This window comes from Camelus ferus, chromosome 19, assembly GCF_009834535.1.
Source record: "Camelus ferus isolate YT-003-E chromosome 19, BCGSAC_Cfer_1.0, whole genome shotgun sequence".
In the NCBI taxonomy this organism is placed as follows: Eukaryota; Metazoa; Chordata; class Mammalia; order Artiodactyla; family Camelidae; genus Camelus; species Camelus ferus.
The window spans coordinates 2297893-2320228 of NC_045714.1; the positions used below are offsets into that span (position 1 = coordinate 2297893).

Here is a 22336-nt window from a genome sequence, read left to right on the forward strand (position 1 = left end):
TGATGGGGACCCGCCTGTCTGCAACTCCCAGTGGTTGCCATGCAGCCTGAGAGCTGTCAGAGCTTGACTCCACCCCTCTTAAGAAAAGTGGGGAATCCAGATTTTTGTGGGAAACATCCTTATTTCCATAGCTGGCAACGAATCCAAGGATTTTTGTTTGTTTTCGAAACACAGTGCCGCCTAAACAAAACTCCGAGGTGGTCACGACATGCCCCACAGGCCACCGTGTGCATGTCCTGACTTTCCTTCCTCCTTCCCGGGCTCTTTCTTGGCTTCTGACATCTCTATCTCCATCTGGCAGCAATTATCTCAGGCTCCACTAAGATCAAGGGAAAAGATGACATCTTACGAACTTTGAAATGATAGAGGCAGGCGATCTAGAAAGTACCAGATTTTATTGCTTTTATCAAAAAATCAGTAACAGACAACAGTGTGAGGTGCTCGCTCCCAACATGGCCAGAGGAACAGGACACTGGGGGAGGAGGACCCAGCCAGCTGGGACCCTGGGTTGCGGTAGTAAAAGATGAAGGAAGCAAGGGTAGGTTCCCCCAACCCCCACCCCAACGAATGGGATCAGGAAGAGACGTGGCCTGCCCAGGCTAAGCCCCTAGGCCTCTCCTCTCTGGAGAGGAAGGGTCGCAGATAAGAGGCTTCAGAGCCAGGGCCTGATCAGCCCTCCCCCATCCCCCTTTGTCCAAGGAGACAAAGGTTGTCCCAGCAAAGCTGGGGCTGTGACTTGTTAAACCAGTTTAGTTTTCTGGCTATGCTGTCCAACAGAGGCCAGTGGGCTCCACCTGCATGTTTGGTACAGCAGCCACCAGCTACACGTGGCCGCCGAGCAGTTGAAATGTAGTTAGCATAACTGAGGAATGATCGATCGGTTCAATTTGTGTAATTTTAATTGATTTCAATAGCCCCACATGGCTAGGGGTCACTGTATTGGAGAGCACAGCTCTCCAATTTTCTCTTCAATTTGGAGACAGCAAATGAAGGAACCCCAGCTGAGCTCAAAGCAAAAGCTAGAAAGGTTTCCGGCCCAATCAGGAGAAGAAGGCACCAGGAATAGGACATGAGAAAGAGGTAAAGATCCACTCAGTCACACGAAAATCCACTCACTCAACCATCCAGCTTGACTTCAAACGGGAATATCATATCACACTATTTCCTGAAAAAATATATTTATCTATTTTTCTAGAACCAAGGAAGAATAATAATATATTACATGAAAAGAGACACAAATATCCCACCATCCCCTAACTTATATTTTGGGATCTGCTAGAAAACTATGTTTCAGCAAAAGCTTCTTAGAGGAAGCAGCTTCAGAAAGGGCCAAGGTCATGAGCACGGGAGTAGGAAGAATAAAAAGGAACCCCCCAAAATGGGGAGAGGATTTAAAGAAAAAGAGGCAAGAAGGAAGGAGAGGCCCTGTCTGAAGCTATAAATAGTAAAAAAAAAAAAAAAAAAAAAAAATTAATAAAAATTATATCTCCAACTCTTCTCTCATTTTCGAGTAACAAAACAAACAAACAAAAAACCCATTAAATACAAACCTAGCAGGTTACTGTGGAAATGTGCAAGAGAACAGAGAACGCCTTGGTATCTGTGCACCCTTGCCCAGGTAGAGAGGCTCTGTACAAAGGAATGAACCCTTAAAAAAAAATACCCTACTAAAAATAGACTTATGAATATTCTACAAATCTCTTTCACGATGAACTTTCAGCTCTTCTCCCCACCTCCCCGAATAAAAAAGGCTGATTTCCATAAGTCACTTGGAAGAGCCTAGAATGGCCCAAGGGTGTACAAGAGACTCCCACAGTGTGGTTGCAGGTGCCCTGTGACGGACACATCTCAAGGTGCAGATAGATAGTTCTGGTTCCTTTTCCCAGCTCCTGGCAGAGAGGCAGGCTGTAGAGGGGAGGGAGGGAAGAAGGGAGGGAGGGTCCTCTGGAGCCCAGCCTCCAGCAGGATTCATACAATAGCTTAGAAAGGCTCTGGGTGAGGCCTGCCTGTTCAGTATAGACTCTAAGCTGGACCTTGATTCTAAACTGGAAGATGAAGAAACAATCCAATCCCAGACTTGCCTTCAGAAAGGCCAAGTTTAACCCCATTTTTCTGCTGGGACAATGGAGGCCCAGAGACTATCAAGAGGCAGGCAGGAACAGTAGAAGATGATGTCTCTTCTGACACTGAGACCAGATCTGAGCTGGAGAGGCCGATAGGTCAGTATTGGGTTGCCCACCCCCTCCCTTAATGTCCACGCTTCAAAATCCTTCAGTGTTCCTCCCCCCCAAAGTCCAAGCAGGCGCTCCTGAGGAAGCTTCAGGCGTAGAACTCGTTGGTGGGGGCTTTTTTGTAGATGGGTTTCTTGCCCAGGTCGTAGCTGCCCTCGTCCTTCTTCTTCATGCGGTACACCAGCAGCAGGACCAGGAAGATGGCAAAGAGGATGCCCACGACACCGCCCACAATCAGAGCTGGAAGGAGAGAGGAGAGCGGAGAGGTGAGAGCTGCCGGTGGGACCTCGGGACATACCGGCCGCCTCCATCCCGGCGGTCCTCTTACAACTAGGCATCCTCGCCATCACCACCGTGGGGGTCAGGCACGCGAAGCTGATGCCAGCCTTAATTTGATTCTCACAGCCTCGTTAATGAGAAGGGGGTGACTGTAAGTCACTGAAGACCACAGAGCTAGAGTGACAGAGCCGACCTTTTCAACCCAAATCTGCTTGAGTCCAAAGCCAGGTTCTTTCCCAAACATCAGGCCAACTCCCCAGTGACAGCTTAGCACTGAGTCAGGAATAAGAAAAATTGCAGGCTGTGGAAATCCCCGAGACACCCTGACGCCCCCAGTCCCTAGTACAGCGTGCACTCTCCTTGACCCCGGGTGCACATACTTGCACGGGCCTACACTTCCACAGACAGGGACCCACTTGATACACACGGGCACATGCTACCATACACAGTCATGACCTACGAGTGTGTCCGCCCCACTGCTTTAAAGGTAATTGCACATGTGTTTTATGTTCGCACACACGTAGCTCAGTGGTTAAGGCCTAGGTTCCATTCCCACCTCTGCCACTTACAGGCTATGTGACCTAAAGTCCTTTCATCTCTCTCACTACAAAACGGAAATAAGAGTACTTTTCTTGCGGGAGGGTAGAGCTCAGTGGTAGAGCATGTGCTTAGCATGCACGTGGTCCTAAATTCAATCCCCAGTACCTCCATTAAAAACAAGTAAATAAATAAACCTAATTACTCCCCTGAATTTTTTTTATTAAAAAAAGTATCTTTCTCATAGGTTTGTCCTAAGGATTAAATATATGAATCTACTCAAAGAGCTTAAAACAGTGCATAACATATGCTCGATACTCATTGTGAAACTTCATGGTTTATACCTGTGTCCCTAACACCCTGAACTGTTCTGGCACAACAGAACATGCTTGATTAAATGACACAGTTTGGCTGAGAGAGGAGCCCTGGCCGAGGGCACTGGGTTAGTGTCAGACAGACGTGGGCGTCCAGGCTCGGGTGAGCCTGTGTTCTCTGTGCTACGCCAGGCAGCCTGGATGGCTCCCTCCTGTTTGTTGAGGGGGCCAGGATATCTCACAGAATCCTTTCTGTGGCAGATTGAGTCCCCTAATTCAGTTTTACTCAGCCTAAGAAGATTAATTTTCCGTCCCTGCACACACTCCAAATCTCTGCACAGAATGGGGACAGAGGAACCAAGGAAGATTCGTTATTGGCTAAAACCAGGAAAAAGCAGGAACCGAGTGCCCCCAGGAAATACCAGGAAAAGGACACGGACTGTCAGGTATCAACCCCATTCCTGTTTCTATTGCTTCTCCCTCTGATGACTTCTCTGTGAGACGCTTAGTCTGCGCTGGGATTTCTGCACAAGGTCAAGGCTCAAATACAGTCCCAGAAGTGACTGTGGTCATAGGTTCAAGTGCCACTGTCTGGTTTTGTGACTTTGGACAAGTGATTAGGCGTCTCCAAGCCTCAGTTTCCTTATCTGTAAGAGTATAGGTAACCATACGTGTTGGGTAGAGTTGTGGTGGAGACTCCAAGAGGGGAGTGCATGAATTACAGGGCAAGCACCTGCTAAACTCCCAGGTGCTGTCTAAAAGCTACTAGAATGCAGGGCCCCGCCTTAGCTAGCTCAACAACACAACTTTGCACGTGAGGACCTTACACTTGTGTAACTCTCAATCGGAAGTATTAAGAGGTGACTTGGTCTCCCTTGCTAGGTGACCCAAAGCGGGTGGTTTTCTTTCTCTGGGCTTCAGTCTCTCCGTGGATAAGAAACAGTTATTTGGACCAGATCAGTGGTTTTTTTTAAATTTTTCTTTAAAAGCAGTAGAACCCTTAGTAAAAGCAAAAACCTTCTGCTAATCCCACATCCACCAGCTAGAAGTGAAACTCTGTGGTTGAAGAAAGATGGGGGAGGTTTACCTCTAAAAGACTTCCGCCAGAGAAGTCTGAAATTTACAAGACTAAAAGATGTCTAAGGGCCCCTCTTGTCCTGAAAGCATCCCTCACCCCACCCACATCACACAGAAAGTAGAGAAGACAAAGTTAAAAGAATGTTGACTCAGGTACCCGGAGGCCAGTGTCAGGGCTGAGCTGGACCCAGTGTCACCAGGGTCATACTCCTAAAGATGCAGGCGAGATTTTTCATTATTCCTTTTTTTTTTTTTTGGTGTGGGGAGGTAATTAGGTTTACTTATTTAAGTATTCCTAAAGGAGGTACTGGGGATTGAACCCAGGACCTCATTCATGCTAAGCATGCCCTCTACCGCTTAAGCTATACCCTTCCCCTGAGATTCTTTATCTGTATTGGATGGAGGCAGGACACAGGGCTTTTTCCTGGTACCTCCAGCCTCCTTGGGGCTGCTGGCCTGATTGGTTCCCAGGAGACAGGAGTGACCTAGCCTGAACCCGGGGTGCCCCCTCACCAGGCTGGTTCATCTAGACTGGCCCTTGGCCTCTAAAATCTGGCCAGATAGGGAGTTCCCTCTGACAAAGCCCCCCAACCCTCTCCAGTTTTGGAGACCCCCAGAGCTGCCAGAGAAGAAGAGAAGGAGCCAGTTACTGCCCTGGCTAAAGGCCCCATAGCTGGGCTTGACAGAGCCAGTCTTGAAATCTTACCCTGGGACATCACTTCCCCGACAACGGCACATTATAGCCAAGACTCCTGCGGCTCTTGCCTGAGGCCAAACGTGCACTCTCTCTAGGCCTTAGTTTCTTAAATCTGACACTGAAGTTTCCCTGTGTGCCTACTACCATACTATACCATACTGCACTGTCCCACTACCACTGTGACCTATACTAACACATCAGAACAGCCCCTTACAGTTTACCAAGTTATTTCAGATTCTATTTTTCACGGCATCATGACACCGACCCCAGGAGGAGGAAACTGAGGCTGCAAATCTTCTCAGCCAAGGTCACGAGGCTGCCAATGGACAGAGCAGGCCGGAAGGGAAACCAGCCCAAGCCAAACAAGCCTCTGGACTTTCAGGGGAAATTTTCAAGGGAAGTTAAACTTTCAATAATTAACTCCCTGGGTACCAAACCCAGGCTGTGGAAGTGCTTTGCAAATAAGAGAAGGGGGAGGACAAAGCTCAGTGGCTGAGCATATGCTTAGCATACACGAGGTCCTGGGTTAAATCCCCAGTACTTCCATTAACAATGAATAAATAAACTTAATTACCTACCCACCACCATCAAAAAAAAAAAAAAAGGAAAAAAAGGAAAGAAGAGAAGGACTGAAGCCCAGTGAATGACTCAACAACTGTTATTTTAGCCTCTGACATGCAATTCTTCCTCTCCACCCACCAAGCTGCACACGCAGTCAAAGCCACCTCTTAGGGGAAGTGTCACCCTTCAAGGCCCCAGGGTACCCACTAGCTATAAGGAAGGGGTACCAAGGAGACTAATGGGCTAGAGGCATCCTTGTTGGTAGCCCTGTCCCCCACTGAGCCCCCTCCCACTTCAAAATATCTTGTGGAGAGCGTAGGACCTTACCTGCCAGAACCTCTGTCCTCTCAAAGATATTGCTGCCCTGGGCTGTGCTGGACATGGACACCTTGTTGGACACATCCTCATCCCCATCAAAGGGTGACATCCTCTTAGGAATGACCTCATTCTCCCCCAGTTCCTCAGGTTCGGTGGGGACCCGGTTCCCAGGCCCGGTCTTCTCAGGGATGTGGTTATCGAGAGGCACCTGGATGGGGAGAAGGAGAAGAGACCAACACTCAGCGTGGTTTAGGGAGGGGTCCCAGGGCAGGGGACAGGGACATTCAACCAGGTGGGGAATTTGGTTCTGCATCTTGCCAGCCAAACTATGGGGTCCTGGAGCAGAAATCAGTTAACAATCTCTTAACAATTATGCTGCCAAATCCTTACCCTCCAGTTTTTTAGGAGATCTATCCCAAGTGGGGAATGAATTATGTGACCAAGAGCACAGGGAAGCAGGTGTTCCCCCTCACTACTGGCCAGTGGCTGTTCTCGAGTAATACTCTGAAGGGCGGTTTGGCAAAACTGCAGAAACAGCTTGCCCTCAAAGGCAGCAGTTTCGCCTCTGGAACTCTCTTAAGGAGCTAATCAGAGATTTGTGTCAAAGATGCTGTGGTAGTGTTGTAATTTAAGAATATCAAAAAATCGTAAACCACTTTTCATCAATAAGGGCAACTGGGTGAACTATGATTATATAGACTATAAAAATGGGTAGGTAGATGGGGAGGAGGGTATAGCTCAGTGGTGGAGCACATGCTTAGCATGCACAAGGTCCTGGGTTCAATTCCCGGTACCTCCACTAAAAAAAAATTAATAAATAAACCTAATTCCCCCCCGCCAAATAAAAATAAAATAATTAATAAAAATGGGTAGGAAAAACATTTAATTAGGTGATGAAATACTCATGATCACTCTAAGTGAAAAATGCAAAAACCCAGAAATGTGTATGTAATGCGATATTAACATTGGCAAATACCTAAAAATGCACCAAAAAAGAGGCTGGAAATACATCTAAGTGTTTATCACGACATCTAAGTGTTTTATCATGTAGTGATTATCCCTGCAGAAAGGATGGCCTACCATGGCCCACAGCTGTGCCCATCCTAAGAGTTCAGAGCCACAGACAAAAACCTCCTTGCAGAGTGAGGTCAGACCCTCACTCATTCCGCCCCTCTCAACAGGTGCTAAGAGCAGGAGAGGCAAAGGAGTGTAGCTACTTACCAAGGGGTGGGTCACATCGGGGGTGATCTTGATGTTCTCTGAGTCATCTGTAAGGTCAGAAAAGCCGTGTGAATGTGAGATCAGTTTTCCCCAGGTCAAGGACCCCTTCAGCCACGGCTGGTGGGAGTTTCTAATTCACAATCAGCCCGCAACTGCTCAATGTCCAGCAAGTGATCAATCCTGCCCTAGCCTCAGTCATCTCATCTGTAAAATGGGGCTCCTAAGACCTGCCTCCCTGACTCTTTCACAGGAATGCTGAGCTGATAGCTGGGCAGATTGTCTGTCAGCTCCAAACCCGTGCTTCATAAAGTAAATCCCAGAACCAACAGCCTCACCTGGGAGCCAGTTAGAAATGCAGAATTTCAGGGCCCACTAATTCAGATTCTGTATTTCAACAAGATCTCTGGGGGGTTCATTTGAGAAGACACTAGATTGCAATAGTAAATATTAGAAATTGCCATATTGAAGTATTTACCGAGTGCTTGGTTTAAGTGTCGAGGGCTTTAACTTAGTCCAATCTCCACAACAGTGACACTGATGTACTGTCATCTCTACTCCCATTTTACAGATTAAGAAACTAAGGCTCAGAGGTCACAGAGCAGCAATTTGAACTCAGGGTTCTGTGACTCCAAAGCTCAAGCTTCAAATCGTTACACCACCCTGCACGTAGAATGGATGCTTCCAGCAGTTCTGTCTAGCCCAGCAGCCAGGGCCAGAAGCCACAGAAGACCAGGAAAGTCCCTGACTCCTGGTCCAGACCCAAGAGGCTTGGGCCCCTTCACTTACTCTCACCCCCTCTGAAGCAAGGGTTTGTTCTCGGTTCCCACCCACACCTCTCCCCCCACTTCCCCCAGGCTTCTGAACTGCTCCTCTTCCCTCTCAAAGGAGGAAAAATACTCCATCAGTCCTCCTTCTCACCCCCACCCACCCCAAACCCTCATCCGAAGGTGGACAGGTTCAGACTGGTGCAAAGAAAACCAGGAACTCTAAATGAACTCAAAGCAACAAACAACTCGCCCACAGAGGGTGTCAGGAATGGGCTGATCCAGTTACTTTTGTTTCCTTTTTTAAGGGGGAGGGGCACAATAGGAAAATCCAAGCCTCAAGGTGGGGTCACCATCCTCGGAGGAGAGGACATATTCCCTCCAGCCCGGAGCCTGCCCACCCCGCCCTCCGTACCCAGATCTCCAGAGCCAGACAGCTCAAAGTCATCGAGGTCCTGCCCAGGGCCCCCCACATCCTCATCGTCTGGTAGGTCTCCGGAAAAGTATCGGCCTTCTAGGAGGTCTTGAGGATCAATGACTTCGGTTTCTCGGATCTAGGGTGAAAACAGGAGACACATCAGCCAATAGCCCCCCAGAGCTCTACAGCACCCCCTGAATCCTGAAAGGCAGTGGAATGGGCATTCAGGAAGGTGAGCTGGAGTACTTGCAAGAGGATCAGGCTGGAGACCTGGATCCTGGCCCCCTCCTGGCCCCTAACTTGCTGTGTGACCTTACACAAATCTCTTTCCCATTCTGGGCTAATCAAAATAATAAAGGTGGTAATAATCAGAATATAAATATACTAGGTACCATTGACTAAGCACTTGCTATGTGTCAGGCCCTGTTCTTAATAACTCCAAAGGCCTGTCTTTAACTCCATTTTACAACCAAGGAAACTGGGCGTTAAAGACATTAAATCATTTTCTTTTGGTGACACGAGTTGCAGATGGAGGAGTGAGGATTCCACATGGAGCTGCCCAACTTCAGAGCCAGCGCTCCCCACGCACACGGGCTAGCCAGAGGATCCCCTGTCCTGGGGCGCTATGATGCTGTCACAGCTGATTCACCCGTCTCAGGGAGAGGGCCGCTGTCTCTGGTCTGGCCCTGTCCAGTACACTTTTCCCAGCTGAGTCAGACTGGGCTGGGACAGTCAAGGCTGGCTCACCCACACCCCAGGACAACCTCAGGTCAGGGCGCTGCCCTGACCTGGTGACTCAAAAAGTACATCAACACAGCCTTGCGTGTTAAGCCTTTCAAACATCGCCCACTGAGCCCACCTGCGGCAGAGCGGAGCAGAGCCCCACCCCCCCTCTCCTGGACCATCCACTCTAGCACCCAAGAGTGTCACTCAGCTGCCACCCATTAGGGCCCCAGCTGGTCACAGCAGAATCTTAAGTCCACCCTCACTGAGAAGGTTTCAAAAGGAAAGTATGAAAGATCAGGGGAGGCAAAGAACCTTCCCTAGGCCCTACAGAACATCAGCTACCCTGCTCCCATCCCCTAGAGATCAGCCGAGAGGGAAAAAAGGCTCAAGAGAGAAGGAAACACTCGAGATGCCCACCACCCTTTCCTTTAGCTTCTGGGCTCCGCCTTCCTCCACCCACAGAACAGCAGCTCTAGGCAAAGTTATTCTTTCACTAATGAATTCAAATATTAAAGTGCCTCCTATTTCCCAGGAGTCCGGGTTCTCATTAAGTTTGTTTCTTTAGTTAGTTATTATTTTTTAATGGAGGTACTGGGGATTGAACCCAAGACCTCGTGCATGCTAAGCATGCGCTCTACCACTGAGCTCTACCCACCATGCCCTCCATTAAGTTGAATACAAACCCCTGCCTAAGACAATCTTCTTTCCCCAACCCTCTAACTGTAGGAGGTGGGGGTTTGCTCAGAACCATGGGACACCAGCTAGAGAGGCCAGGGAGATCCTGTCCTCCCGTTTCACAGAATCTCAAGAGAATCTGAGCAGGGCAGTGACTTGCCCAATGTCACACAGCAACTTAGCTGCACAGCTCAGAGTGGAGAGAGGCCAGGGCTCCGTTTCTGACGGCCCCAGGCTGTCCTTCACCCAGCGGAGACTGCCAGAAACACGAAGGGGCGCCTGAGAAGGAATATCCGTTCCTAAGACAGGGTTAGCAACTGTAGGGGGGGCCCAGATTCCTCCTGGACTCTCTCCACTGGCTTCCGGGGAGAGGTGGGAGGAACCTGACTACCACCTCCTCTTCCGCCCCCTTCCAGGGCAGCTGGATTCCCGGAAGGGAGCAGGGTCAGGCTGGGAGGAAGGCAGTGGGCAGGCATCCCCCTCCTCCCACCGCCAAGGGAAGAATCTCTGCTGAATGCTCGGTACACATGGGGGTGGGGAGCCAGAAGGGGTTAAGCCCTGGTTAGGGATGACTTCATGACTCGGGAATCAGGAGCTGTTGAGCTGCTGGCGCTGGAATTCCAGCCCCCGCACAGCCCCGTGCTTGCGGCTTTAGTTTGGCAGCTCTGGAGGAAGACTCCTCTGTGGTTGCGCAAGCTGCCTGTACCTAGGGCAGGGTTCCTGTGCTCCTACCCCCATCTCCTGCTGCAAATTCCCCTGGGGCCCAGAATCGGAAATAGCAGGACCTTAGTGGCTTACCAAACTAAGCACTTGGCATCAAGTAGGTCCTCTTAATAGCTCTTATTTGCAGAAGTGTTTTAAGGGGGTAGGGGCGGGTGCTCAGAAAATTAAAGTCACTTGCCCAAGATCACACAGGCAGAAAGTGGCCACACTGGACCAGAACCCAGGCATGAGTCACCTGAGCCTTTAGCCACATAGACCTAAACACATGCATGAACACACGTATACAGCGAGTGCCCGCCTACCTTGGCTAGGAGGGAGCCCTGTTAAGTGGAGGTCATATCCAGCCCAGGAGGGAAAGAAGGTACTTTGGCCACTTGTTTACCTAGCCTGGAGACCAGACTGGCCACCGCAGAGTTCAAAGTCCTCAAGATGGGGGCTGGGGTCCCAACCCTGGGCTGTTTCAGGCTGAGACCCTCCCCTACCTCCTCATCCCCAGGAGCTGAGGCTTGTTATTTACGAAGCCTGTCTGTTAGTGTGTGAAAGTGCTAAGGAGTGTTTCAAAACAACCCCCGGCATTAGCGCACTGATTGGTTGGTGGCAGCTACCTCTGTTTCACACAAAGATTAACAGGGAACGTGGTATGACCGTCTTGCTGCCAAGTCAGCAGCAAAACCGAGGCTGAAACCCAAACTGATCCCCTGTTCAGCCCTCTTGGTGGTCCCTAACCCTTCGTTTTGATACCAGGCTCCTGGAGAAAGGTAAGTGACTTCTCTAAGGTCATACCAGGGGTCAGCAGCGTGGCCAGGACTAGAACCTGTCAGATATCTGTCCTAGCTCTAAAAGGAAGGGGTCCCTAAAGGCTGCATCAGAAGAGCCCAGGTGCCCTCCTAAAGCAAGTTAAGAGGCGTGGGAAGAGCCCTGTGCTTCATACTGATGGAGGACACAGGAAATCAAATTCTTCTCCAACTCCAGAAGTGCCCTCTCTGCCCCTCTCTGGCCAAGATCCCTGACAAGAGGGAAACTCCCAAGTGGGCAGGAGCCCTAAGACTAGGCCAGCAAGATGGAACCATGCTCCTTGGGATTGTGGGCAATCACCCCTTTGTGTATATGTTGAGGAGGGGGTGGTGCCAACAGCACCCTCTTTTCAGGCAAGGCCCATCCAGTCTGGGATGGCTTTGAAGAACCAGACCACCCAGCAGCCAGGCCCACCCCTGACCAGAGAAAGACCCTCCCCTGCTCCTGGCTCACCCCATCCCTGCCCAGGGAGCGTGTGTTCACATGTGTGTGAACACACAGGCATCCTTCTCTGGGCCCTCAGGTCTCCCTGTATCTTTGTCCTTCTCACAGACACACAGCAAAAATCACCAGCTGAATAAAGCAGTGGGCCTGGGTCTCCCAGACCCTGGTGGACACCTGGATTTGGTGCCTGGAGGTTTACAGATGCTGGATGCGTCCCAGACTCTCCCTAGAAAAGAAGAGGGGTAGGCGCTATCCTGTGCTATAGGGACTAACGCCTACCAACAAAGGTATCTGAGGCCAGAGCCCAATCGCCTCATTTTATTACCCAGCAAACAGATTAAAAGATAAGGTAGTTTGCCAAGGTCACCCAAGCAGAACTGGACTTAGAACCTAGGTCTCCTGGCTCCTGGGCTGGACTTGTCTTCCCTCCCCATTTCTAGGGTTTTGGCTGCCCTGAAAGGTCTCAGCAAATCCACAGGCAGCAGCTGTCACTCCAGATATACCCCCCATCCAGTCCTTAGGCAAAAGGCATGAATAGGAAAGTCACCAACCCTATCGCAAAGCCCGACAGCTTCAGCCACCCAGGAAGAGCACGGGGTGGGGTGAGACGCGACCAGCAAGAGTATCCACTACGTGCCGGGCCTCAAGCTGGCTTCTTTTCGGGATGAGCTCATGCTATTGACACAACAGCCTTGTAAGGTGCTCTCCCCACTTTGCCGGAAAATGAGCTTCAGTTGAGTCATTCATGTGAAGTCACACAGCTAGAAAGCAACAGAGCTGGATTTCAACCCAGATCTTTCTCAAGACCATGTCTCAGCCACACCAGACTTTTCACTGCCACCCACGCTTTACCTCTCCACCCCAACGCCACAGCCCAAAACACAGACTGCCAGGCCAGGGCGCCAGGGCTCCCCTTCCCCTGGCCAGGGAGTAAACAAAGGTAAAAGTGAGATTGCTTAAACAAAAGAAACAGAAACGTGGCTGGGGCACCAGGGAGAAGTTCAGGGTCAGGGCTTGCTTTACTGTGAACTGGTGCAAGGAAAAGAGAGGAGAGTCTTCCCCCCACTGGCTCTTCCCCAGAGGAAGAAGCTACCCCCAGGGGTCAGGGACACACTTGACCCTTCTTTCAGAAGGTGAAAGGAGAAGGGCAATTGGGCAAGCCAAATTTGGGGAGAAGTGAGGATGCTGAATACTCTGGGTCCAACTGCTGAACCCACCAGAGTGATCCCAGGCTGAGATCCCCGGATGGGGCCACTGATAGTCACTCTCTCCCCCAATCTACACTGATTCTGATCCTGAAGGGTCAGATATTCCCCCGAACAAGCAAAAACTGTGTGCCACAATCAGGACTCTACCCCTTGGCAGAAACCAAGGATCCTCCAGCAGAATGGGTATCTGTAAAGTCAGCTCTACCAGCAAACCACAGCCCTGCCACTCCCTAACTATACTAGCCTAGGTGTTTATTTCACATCTTGAAACTCAGTTTCCACTTTTTGTAGCCAGGGCTAGTAGAACCTTGCAGGATGGTGAGGATTTAGTGAAATGCATGAGCAAGGGACGCAGCACTGGCCTGGTACACAGCAGGTGCTCAATGAGTAGTGGCTATTATTAATCCTCATCTACCTTCCTGCTGGCTAAGGGGATTAGTGCTCAAAGGGTCAGAGAGACCTGGGAAAAGTTGTAGAAGCAGTTGCTCTGCTAGAAAGAAGGTGGCTGGTGGATAGAGAGGTGCTTTGCAAAGTATGAAGGGACATACATCCCCCTATATGGGTATTTATTTTGCTTCTGAGACCAGACTTTTCAACAACCAATCAAGCCCCTTAAGAATGTGGAAGATAAAAAGGCCCAGAGATGGGTAGATACCTACACACACAAGGTCACACAGCTTGGAGTACCTGTCCTAAGCAGACAGAGGCAAGGAAAGACCAGTTGTATTTTGCCAAAAAGGAGCAAAGATCAGAGACACCTGAAATTCTACTTGGGCATCTCTATCCTCAGAGTATTTCCTGATCTACTTTGGGGATGAAAAACATATCTGAAAGGCCAAAAGGGACCACACACCAATCCATGAACTGGTGCGCTGGTACCGGAAGGGTTAAGCCAGGTCTGGGGGTGAGGGTGGGGGTGGGGGTTCGAATGTCGGCCCAGCCCACTCCAAGGTCGGGTTACTCTGAACACAATCAGTCAGGAGCGAAGCCAGGCCTGGCACTGCCAGCAGCCTGCTTTTCACCAACCCCGGTAGCCCCCGCAGCCCACGGGGCGGCCCATTCCCACAGCAAGGGCTCCAGGATCTAAGGGTGCCAGCTAGGAATAGAGGCAGGAGGGGGATGGGCAGGGGGTAGCTTCTGAAACCTCTGGCTAGCCCTCTGTCAGGAGCTGATGCTGCACCCTTGTCACTAACTTCGCTGGTGATCATGGGAGTTCCCCTCCCTGGGCCTCTGTTTCCCCATCTATAAAAGACGCTTCTCAAAGAGACAAGCCGCCCTCTGTCTTGAGGCCTGGTAACCAAGACGGGCACTGCTCCGATTACCGGTGGAGACAGCCGGGAAGGGGCTGGCTCCCTCAGGGCCACAGAGACAGAGGTGCATTGAAGTTGGGGCTTGTAATCTAGGCAGCAGATCCGAGGTCCCTGCTGGATCCTGGGCTGGAGCTAAACAAGCCTCCCGTGTTCTCCGGGGCAGAGTTGATAGAGTCTTGTCTTGGCTGATTAGATCAGCCCTGGATCCTGGCTTCCCGCCCCTTCCCAGCCTCCCCCGCCACTTGGGGAAGCCACTGCTCCAGACCAGGTCATTCTGTCCCACAGATGTCTCCTGGCCGGGCTTCCCCAGGGCAAGGAGTGTCCCAGCCCTTGGTCACCCCTGCCCCCATGCCCCGAGGTTCCAGTAGTACAGCCAGTCCCTGCAGGCCTGGCCGCGACCGGCTGGGCCCCACCAAGTCACTGTTTCCACACATACCAGCCTCGCCCTGCCTCCCCTTTCCATTACCCCAGGTGTCACCTGACTAGCAGCCTCTGCTACTGTGCCAGGGAAAACTGGGGCAGCCGAACTGCTGGGGGAGGGGGAGATGCAGGGTAAAGAGGGGGAGGGGGCTGAGTAGGAGGACCCAGCCTGGGGGATGGGGGTGGTAAGTCACAAGAGTGGGTAGGAGGGACCACAGAATACTGAAGCTGGAAAGAACTGTTAAGATCAGAGTGATCTTTGGGAGACTCCTGGAGGGCTAGAAAGTTCTGGACCCCAAGAACCATAACCAGTGGTTTATATTTTCAATGTGCACACAGACACCACCTCCCCAAGCCAACTTCTGGCCAGGTTAAGAACCCTTGTCTAATAATAAACTAAATTAATAATAATAAACTAAATTTAAGCCAGAACTTTACAAGTTTGCCAAACACCCATTATGACCCTGGAGTGACACAAGTGTTTTATGGAGGACACTGGGGCTCACACTGGCCAGGTGACTTATTAACTAGCTGCGTGTCCCTGGCTAAGTACAGAGCTGGGGCGGGAACTCAGGTTTCTCTGACTGTGAAATGTACTGACTTTCCAGTCACCCAGCCTCCAGTGGACAGGGAGTGTGGGACTGTGCCCAGAGGTCACCAGTGAATTAACAACAAATCAGCCCAAGAAGGCAGGTTTCTTGCACTCTGAGGGTTAAATCAGGCCCTTAACTGTTGACACACACATCCCTCGATGAAAATTTAAGAAAACTGGCTTTTCATAACACTGTACCTTTTCCGTCCACCATTGCACCCCCTCCCCCAGAGCCCAGAACGCTTTTTGCAATTTCTTCAGCCAAGACCCGGACTAGAAACTCTGGTCCTCCTCCTACATAACTATAGAACACTGCTCCTCCAACAAGGAGGCTGACCCCTAGGCCTGGGCAGCATCCTGGTGGTCCAGTCCCCCTACCCCGGCTCCCTCCAGGCAGAAAACTATTCAGCAGGGGGTTCCCACAGATCCTCACAGGAGGGGTGGGGCTGCTGGGAACTGGTTCCTGTTTAAATATAAACCCATCCGATAATTAGCAGACTAGCAAATGGCCCACTTCTAAGACAAACAAATAGGAGCTTTGGGCTCAGTCAGCCCCACCCGAGACTCCTCCCTTCCCACCTTGCAGCTGTTGTGGGGAGGGGAGAGAGCTTTCCAGGGGCTTTGGGGGTGGGATCCTCAAAAGTAAAGGACCATCTGGCATCAAGGCGGCCTGGGCAAAGCCGTCACTAAGAAGGCCTCCTGCCTACCAGGCGGGATCTGAAAAGCTTCGCTTGCATCTTCTGGAAGCCTCCCCATAGTCCAGATCTGCCTACAGACCAGAAAGCTGAGGCTCGGAGAGGTCCAGTGGTCTGTCCAAAGCTATGGAGCTAGTAAGAGCAAGACTTCACAACTCTGGAGTCAGGTCTGCTGAACTCCAAACCAGTGTTCCAACGCCCTCCAGCCAGCCCCAAGAAACAAGGGAGGGCACCAGAAAAATCAGAATCCTGGGGTCAAATCAAATCTGGACCGTTACCAGCTTTGCTCTAGGAACTCAGACCAATTGCAACCTCACTTTTGTTTTAAGGGATTTAAAAAACAAACAAACAAAAAAACCCCACTACCTGCTTGCAGAGATCAATTTTGAGAACTGGCTGAACTCTACCCCGTCAAAGTCCACACACAGGCAAGGCACTGTGAAGGTTTCGGAGCTAGGACTAGTATTTCCTGTCTGTCCCTTTGGGACCCTGGACACTGAGAGGCTGACCATCCTTAATAGGCCCGCAAAGGTCAAGGTAAAACTCTGGACCCCATTCCAATATCCCCACCGCAGAGCCATCCTATTAGCCAAGAGGCTGAAAGGAACTGGGTGACTCAGGAAGGCCAGCTATCACTCTCCTCCAGTGACTCACTGAGCCCTGTCCAGCCCCTTCTCCCAAGTTTAAGCAATCTCTTGGAAATCACGTCCACCAGTCCAGGAGGCTGAGGACCACGAGGAGCCAACTCCTCCCAAAAGGGACCTGGGGCGGGAAGCCCAGCCTGGCACTCCCAGCCCCTCATTCATGCCGGCTCAAGCACTCCAAGTCCTTGGAAGAGCCCTCTGTTTCCAAGAGCCCAGGATGGCAGGAGCTGAATGTCTCTACCACCCACCTCCCCCAGCGTCCCTTCTTGTGTACCAAGGAGGCCTAGAAAGCTCCCCTCCCCCCAGCAGAAAGGACTCTTGAGAGGGCTTTGGTCCAACCTCCTCATTATAGACTTGGGGACACTGAGCCCCAGAGAGCATGTTTCCTTCAGGTCACCCAGCGATTCAGAAGGAGGACCCAAGGCATCTACCTTCAAACCCAGCCAATTTCCTCATTTGGAACATGCTCTAAGGACACTCAAAACAGACACCTCATGCTATCTGAGAGACCTGGGTCTGACCCTGGCAAGCCCCTCCATCCCTCTGGCCATCCTTTTCCTGTAAAGATGGATATAATAATACATTCCTCACCGTATCACTGGGAGGCATTCGTATTAGTACTAAATAATCTCAGTGCACCTTTTAGAATGAAGCTATACTCACACATTTATTTGTTCATTCATGCAAATATTTCCTGAGAACTAACTACAGGGACAGGTATTTTACTAAGAATGAACAGAGCGGAGTTCCTGCCCTGGTGTGTGTGGGTGGGAGGGCCGTGGGGGAGGAAGGCTCTGAATTTGATGGGGTGTGTTAATGCCTTCAACTTTCTTCCAGAGAGGGAATGCCTTAGATGTCTTTATGGTTTCCACAGCCCTTTCAAAGAGTAGGTACTTAATTATTAATAGAATATCTGAACTGGAAAGGGCTCTCTATTCAATTCAAACTCCTTTTCACAGACTGGGGCTGTCAACCCAGAGAGAGAAAGGGACCCAGTCTTACAGAGCCCTCCCAAGTGTGGCCCAAATATTTTCCTTTGGTAGTTCTCTGGGCTTCTAAGAATTCCAAAGAGCTCTTGCTGGATGCTCAAGGGTCCTAGACCCCCTAAGCTTCCGCCCCTGCCCCTACTTCTGTGCAATCAAGGAGAAAATTCTCCAGAAGACCAGAAACATCTCTTAGCACCAGCTGGGTGGGGGATATCTCCCCGGAACTGACTGGGCCTGGTGCCATGTCTGTGCCCCTGGGCAGCAACACCTCTGGGGGGGGGGCTCCCCAAACAAGGCTGCCTTTAATTGGCCAGGGAGGGAGTGGCAGGAAGGCAGATCAGGGGGAATGTTTCCAGCTGGACAGGAAGAACTGCTTTTAAGATGGCAAGCCCCGCCAGACAGAGAAAGGTCTGGCTCAGCCTGGGTTCCCTTCCCAAAACCTGTGGCACCAAGAGAGCAGGGGCGCACCACCCAAGGGGAGGGCAGGCCTTTGGCTCAAATCTAAAATTTGGGGAGGGGCCCCAATAGCACTATTGGAGGGGGCCTACAGGACAGAGATTCTGATGGCCTGGAAACTCTCTGCTACCCCAAGATGGTATCGTTTTACCTCAGTTCCCTCATCTGTAAAGTGGGCATAGTATAATTCCCATATGCTAGGCTTTTTGTGAGATTAAAATGCACCAGACCTGGTATATGTAAAGCGCTCAGTAAATGACAACTGCTATTAGCAAAACCCTCCCTGAGTCTCAGTTTTCTCCACCTGCAAAAAGAAAAAGGCAGACCGGATCACCTCCATGATCGAATCCAATTGTGACTAGGTCTGATTTTTCCGGCCACAACCTTGGGAGGAAAGGGGTGGGGGTGGGGGGACAAAAGGGGAAGCCCTGTGGCCCAGTTAGAGGTGGAAGGTCTGTAACATTAGCCAGGAAGGGGAGCGCTGAGGTCAGGATGAGAGAGAAGGACACCTCTCTGAGGAAGCAGCTGCCCAGGGCTGACTTCTCCCCCAGCTGATGAGTCCCCACATGTCCTCCCCCAAACCACATCCTCCTGGTCACCTCCAGGGCACAGCTGCCTGCTGCTTCCCCTGAAGCACCTGCAGGCTCTGCAGCCCCGAGCCAAAACTGGCATGTGACTGTCCATGCAGTGACAGCACAACCTCCAGGGTCTTTCCCCTTTTCCCCACACTGCCCAAGCTGACAGGACACGCCATGCCATTTCTTCGGATGCCTCCACAACAGTGTGAATCCGACACATTCTTCAGGGCCAAGTTTAGAGCACTGCACAGGGAGCAGTAAGCAGCAGGCTTGAGTTCAAGCCCTGGCTCAGCCACTAACCTTTTGGCAAGGTTGCCCTTATTAGTTTGGGCAAGTCATCACCTCACTCTGGGCCTCAGTCTCCTTCTACCTCCGAATTCCTTGATTCCAATTCCAGCCCTAAGTCTTTAGATTCTAAACTAGCTTGAGGGGACCTGAGGATGGGACAAGACAGCAGTTGCTCAGAGTAGCATCAGACTACAAGTTAAGATATGTGCAGAAGAAAGATAAAAAAAAAAGGGACTTGGAGGCTGGCCTGCTGAAATTTGCATCTGACTCAGCCCCTTATCTGCTGTGTGACCTTGGGCAGGTTAGTTAACCTCTCTAGCCTCAGGACCAGTTTAAAAACAGTAAACAGAGGGTTGAGCTAAGCTAGTTGATAGAGCCATTAGAACAGCTATTAGAAAGCTATTAGAACAGTGCTAAGTACTAAAAGACAGCCATCACCACTGCAGGGCTGCAACTGTGTGTGTGTGGAGGGTGGTACAGCCCAGGGTCTCACTCCTACCTCAACTGAAGTCTGCCAGGCAGAAACCACTTCCTCTAAGTAATCCCAGAGAAATAGGAGCCCCGTAAAGAACTGACATTAATGATTAAACTCCACTGGACTTGTTTCCTACCAATCTGAGGTTTAAGGCCACCAAGGGGGCACAAAATCCAGGCTCTTGGGGTGGGGTGGGGGCAGGCTGCCTTTCTTTGCAATTCTGCCACCCCAGCTTCCCAGATAAAATTGCCTACTCCTCCCCTGGGATGAATGGAGCTTCGGGTGGGCCCAGGGCTTTATAAACTACAGCACAAACCAGAGCTGGTGCAAAGGAGAGGCTTCTCAGGGCTCACTGAGACCTTCTCTTCCCCTGGCCCTCATTCATCCCAATTAAAGTAGGTGCTTCGGATTTCCCGAATACAGAGCAGTGGAAATCAACGCTCTTCTGGTGAAAAGCAGAGGCTCAACTCTTGGTAAAGTGCTGAGTCTAAACCATCCCTCCCGTCTGCCCTTGAAAGATCAATCTCAACTTTGTAGGAGCCCTAAAGAAGCACTGGTCACCTCCTGCCCCAGTCCCCCATCCGCTTTGTGCTGATGAGGAAACCGAGACTCAGAAGGGGCAAGGTCTTCCCCGGAGCCACAGGCCAGTGGCAGGGCTGCGGCCAGAACTGAGGTCAGGGCTCAGTCCTCTCCCCCGTGTGTGAAACAAGGCCCCGCAGAACCTTAAACCCCTCCCCCTTCCGAGAACACGCTGCCCCCTTCATCCCCAGGCCATCTCGGATTCTGGAGGGCTAGAAGTGGGGTCAGGGCTCCGGGCCTGCCCCAGGATCACCAGCGAAGGGGCGAGAGGGTGAGGGAAGAAGAGGTGACACTGGCTTAGTCACGTCCCAGCCTGGAGCCCGCAGGGGGACTGAGGCCAGGGGGAGGCGGGAAGCGCAACAGGCTGGGGGCGCAAGACGCGCGGAGGAGCCACCCGAAGTCCCAGCCCCGGAGCCTCCGTGGGATCCCGAAACCAAGTTTCCAACAAAGTTTCTCTGGCCTCGGCATCTAGTTGGGGCGGCGCAGTACCCCCAACTGCCCCTCATTGCAGGATTCCAGGAACAAAGGAGGCACCGGTCCGCCCCCACGGGGATCCTCAAGCACCTACCGACTCCGCCGCGGCGGCGGGGGCGCCCACGAGGAGCAGCAGCAGCGCGAGCAGGCGGGCGGGGGCCATCGTGCGGCTGTCCGGAGAGGGCGCGCAGGCGGGTGGCCGGGCCAGGCGCGCGGCCTTTCTTATAGGCGGTGATCGGCCCCGCCCCGGGCCCGCCCCCACTCGCCCCCGCCGCCCGTACCCGCCCGGAATTCCCCCGCGAATGCCGGGCCTCCGGGGCGCTGCGCCCGCCTGCCTGCCCGGCTGGAAACCTGAGGGACTCGCCCGGTGCGCGCGGGCCGCTCTGTCCACCCGAATCCCTGGCCTCCGGGAGCCCGGATCTCCGATCCTCTGCTAGGCAGGTGACTCGAGATCACACTGCCTAACCCCATTTTACAGTTGGGGAAACTGAGGCTCACAGACAAGAAGGACTTACCCAGGGTTGTGAATTTAGACCAACGCCCTTCCAACTCCGTACGCTCCCCTCTGAAGGACAGAAGACTTTCCAAATGGGAAGTGAATTCGAGTTGTTTTAAGGCAGGGTCAGCCAACATTTTCTGTAAAGAGCTAAACATTTTAGGCTTTGCGGGCCAGACGGTCTCTGTCGCAATTACTCAAACTCTAACGATGTAGCTCAGGCAGCCTTAAATACTTCAAAGAGAGTAGCTATGTCCTAATAAAACACTATTATGGACCCTGGCATTTGAATTTCATATAATTTTCACGTGTCACAAGATGTCATTCTTCTTTGGCTTTTTGCTTTTTGAACCATTTTTAAATGTAAAACCATTCTTAGTGGGCTGAACATAATAAGCAAGCTACCGCAGACTTTGGTTTTAGAGTGGCTGCCCGCTGTTCTCCAAAGGGATTTGTTTTCCAGATTTTGAACTTCTTAAAAAGTTTGATCTCTTTGAGCTTATCTTAATTCTCAGACCTGCTTCCACCCTTTGTAAAAGACAGTTTCGTGTCCGCCCTACTCCATATCCTCTTGTAGTGCATGTACGTGTGTTGTTGGGGGAACTGATAAAATCCTCTGAGGCCCCAAGTACAAGTAATGTTGGAATTTTTAGGGGGGATAGTGTACTATGATATCAATCAAAGTGCCAAAAGTACCTCAAACTCATCTCTTCCTGATTTATATATTTAAAAATATATATTATATATTTCATATATTTATATATATTTTATTGTGGCATAAGGATAACAAACTTGGCTTCAGAACTAGAGTATTTGGCCTCTGTTGGCCTATTATGAATTCATATACTTCGTGAAGAGTTTGGGAGTGACTTCTTTTTCCACCTCTTAATTATTATCAAAGGATGAAAATCTTTTGAGTCAGAGAGCCTTGACAGTAAGGCAAGCTTCAAACGCTAATCATGTTTTTTCCCTCCAGATTTAAAGGTAAGCAATTATTTTCAGCTATTCCCCAGTACTCTTCCTTAGGATTTAGAAATAAACCGAGAAAAGGAATGAATTTCATGTCTGAATAAGAAATCCTTTTGCAAGTCAGATGGTTTTTGCCATCTTTGGTTTCCACAGAATTGAAGGAGAACCTAATCGTGTTGTCAGTAGAAAGATCATTAAAAATACTTTTGGATGATAGGTCACTAGGCAGTTTCAGTTATCTGTCATCACATTGCTATAACAACAGTCCTTTTGTTCCCATCAACTTCATTAAGTGAAGGAGGTTTCTCAGCACCTACAGCCAGCCAGCCCAGTGCTGGGAAATGTGTAACAATAGGTTGGGGGAGGCGGGAAGTGCTAATTTGTAC

The 22336-nt window shown here is 50.9% G+C and overlaps 1 protein-coding gene across 1 annotated transcript; it reads right to left on the reverse strand.

The window, feature by feature from the left end:
- Nucleotides 1-376: 376 nt before the first annotated feature.
- SDC4 (syndecan 4) lies at nucleotides 377-20733 on the reverse strand. The gene is made up of 5 exons (XM_014566691.2): nucleotides 20580-20733; nucleotides 8415-8553; nucleotides 7236-7282; nucleotides 6024-6222; nucleotides 377-2471 (listed from the first exon to the last, which is right to left on the reverse strand). Exons 1-5 carry the CDS (start codon nucleotides 20646-20648, stop codon nucleotides 2320-2322), a joined length of 606 nt encoding a protein of 201 aa, XP_014422177.2. The 5' UTR covers nucleotides 20649-20733; the 3' UTR covers nucleotides 377-2319.
- Nucleotides 20734-22336: the final 1603 nt, after the last annotated feature.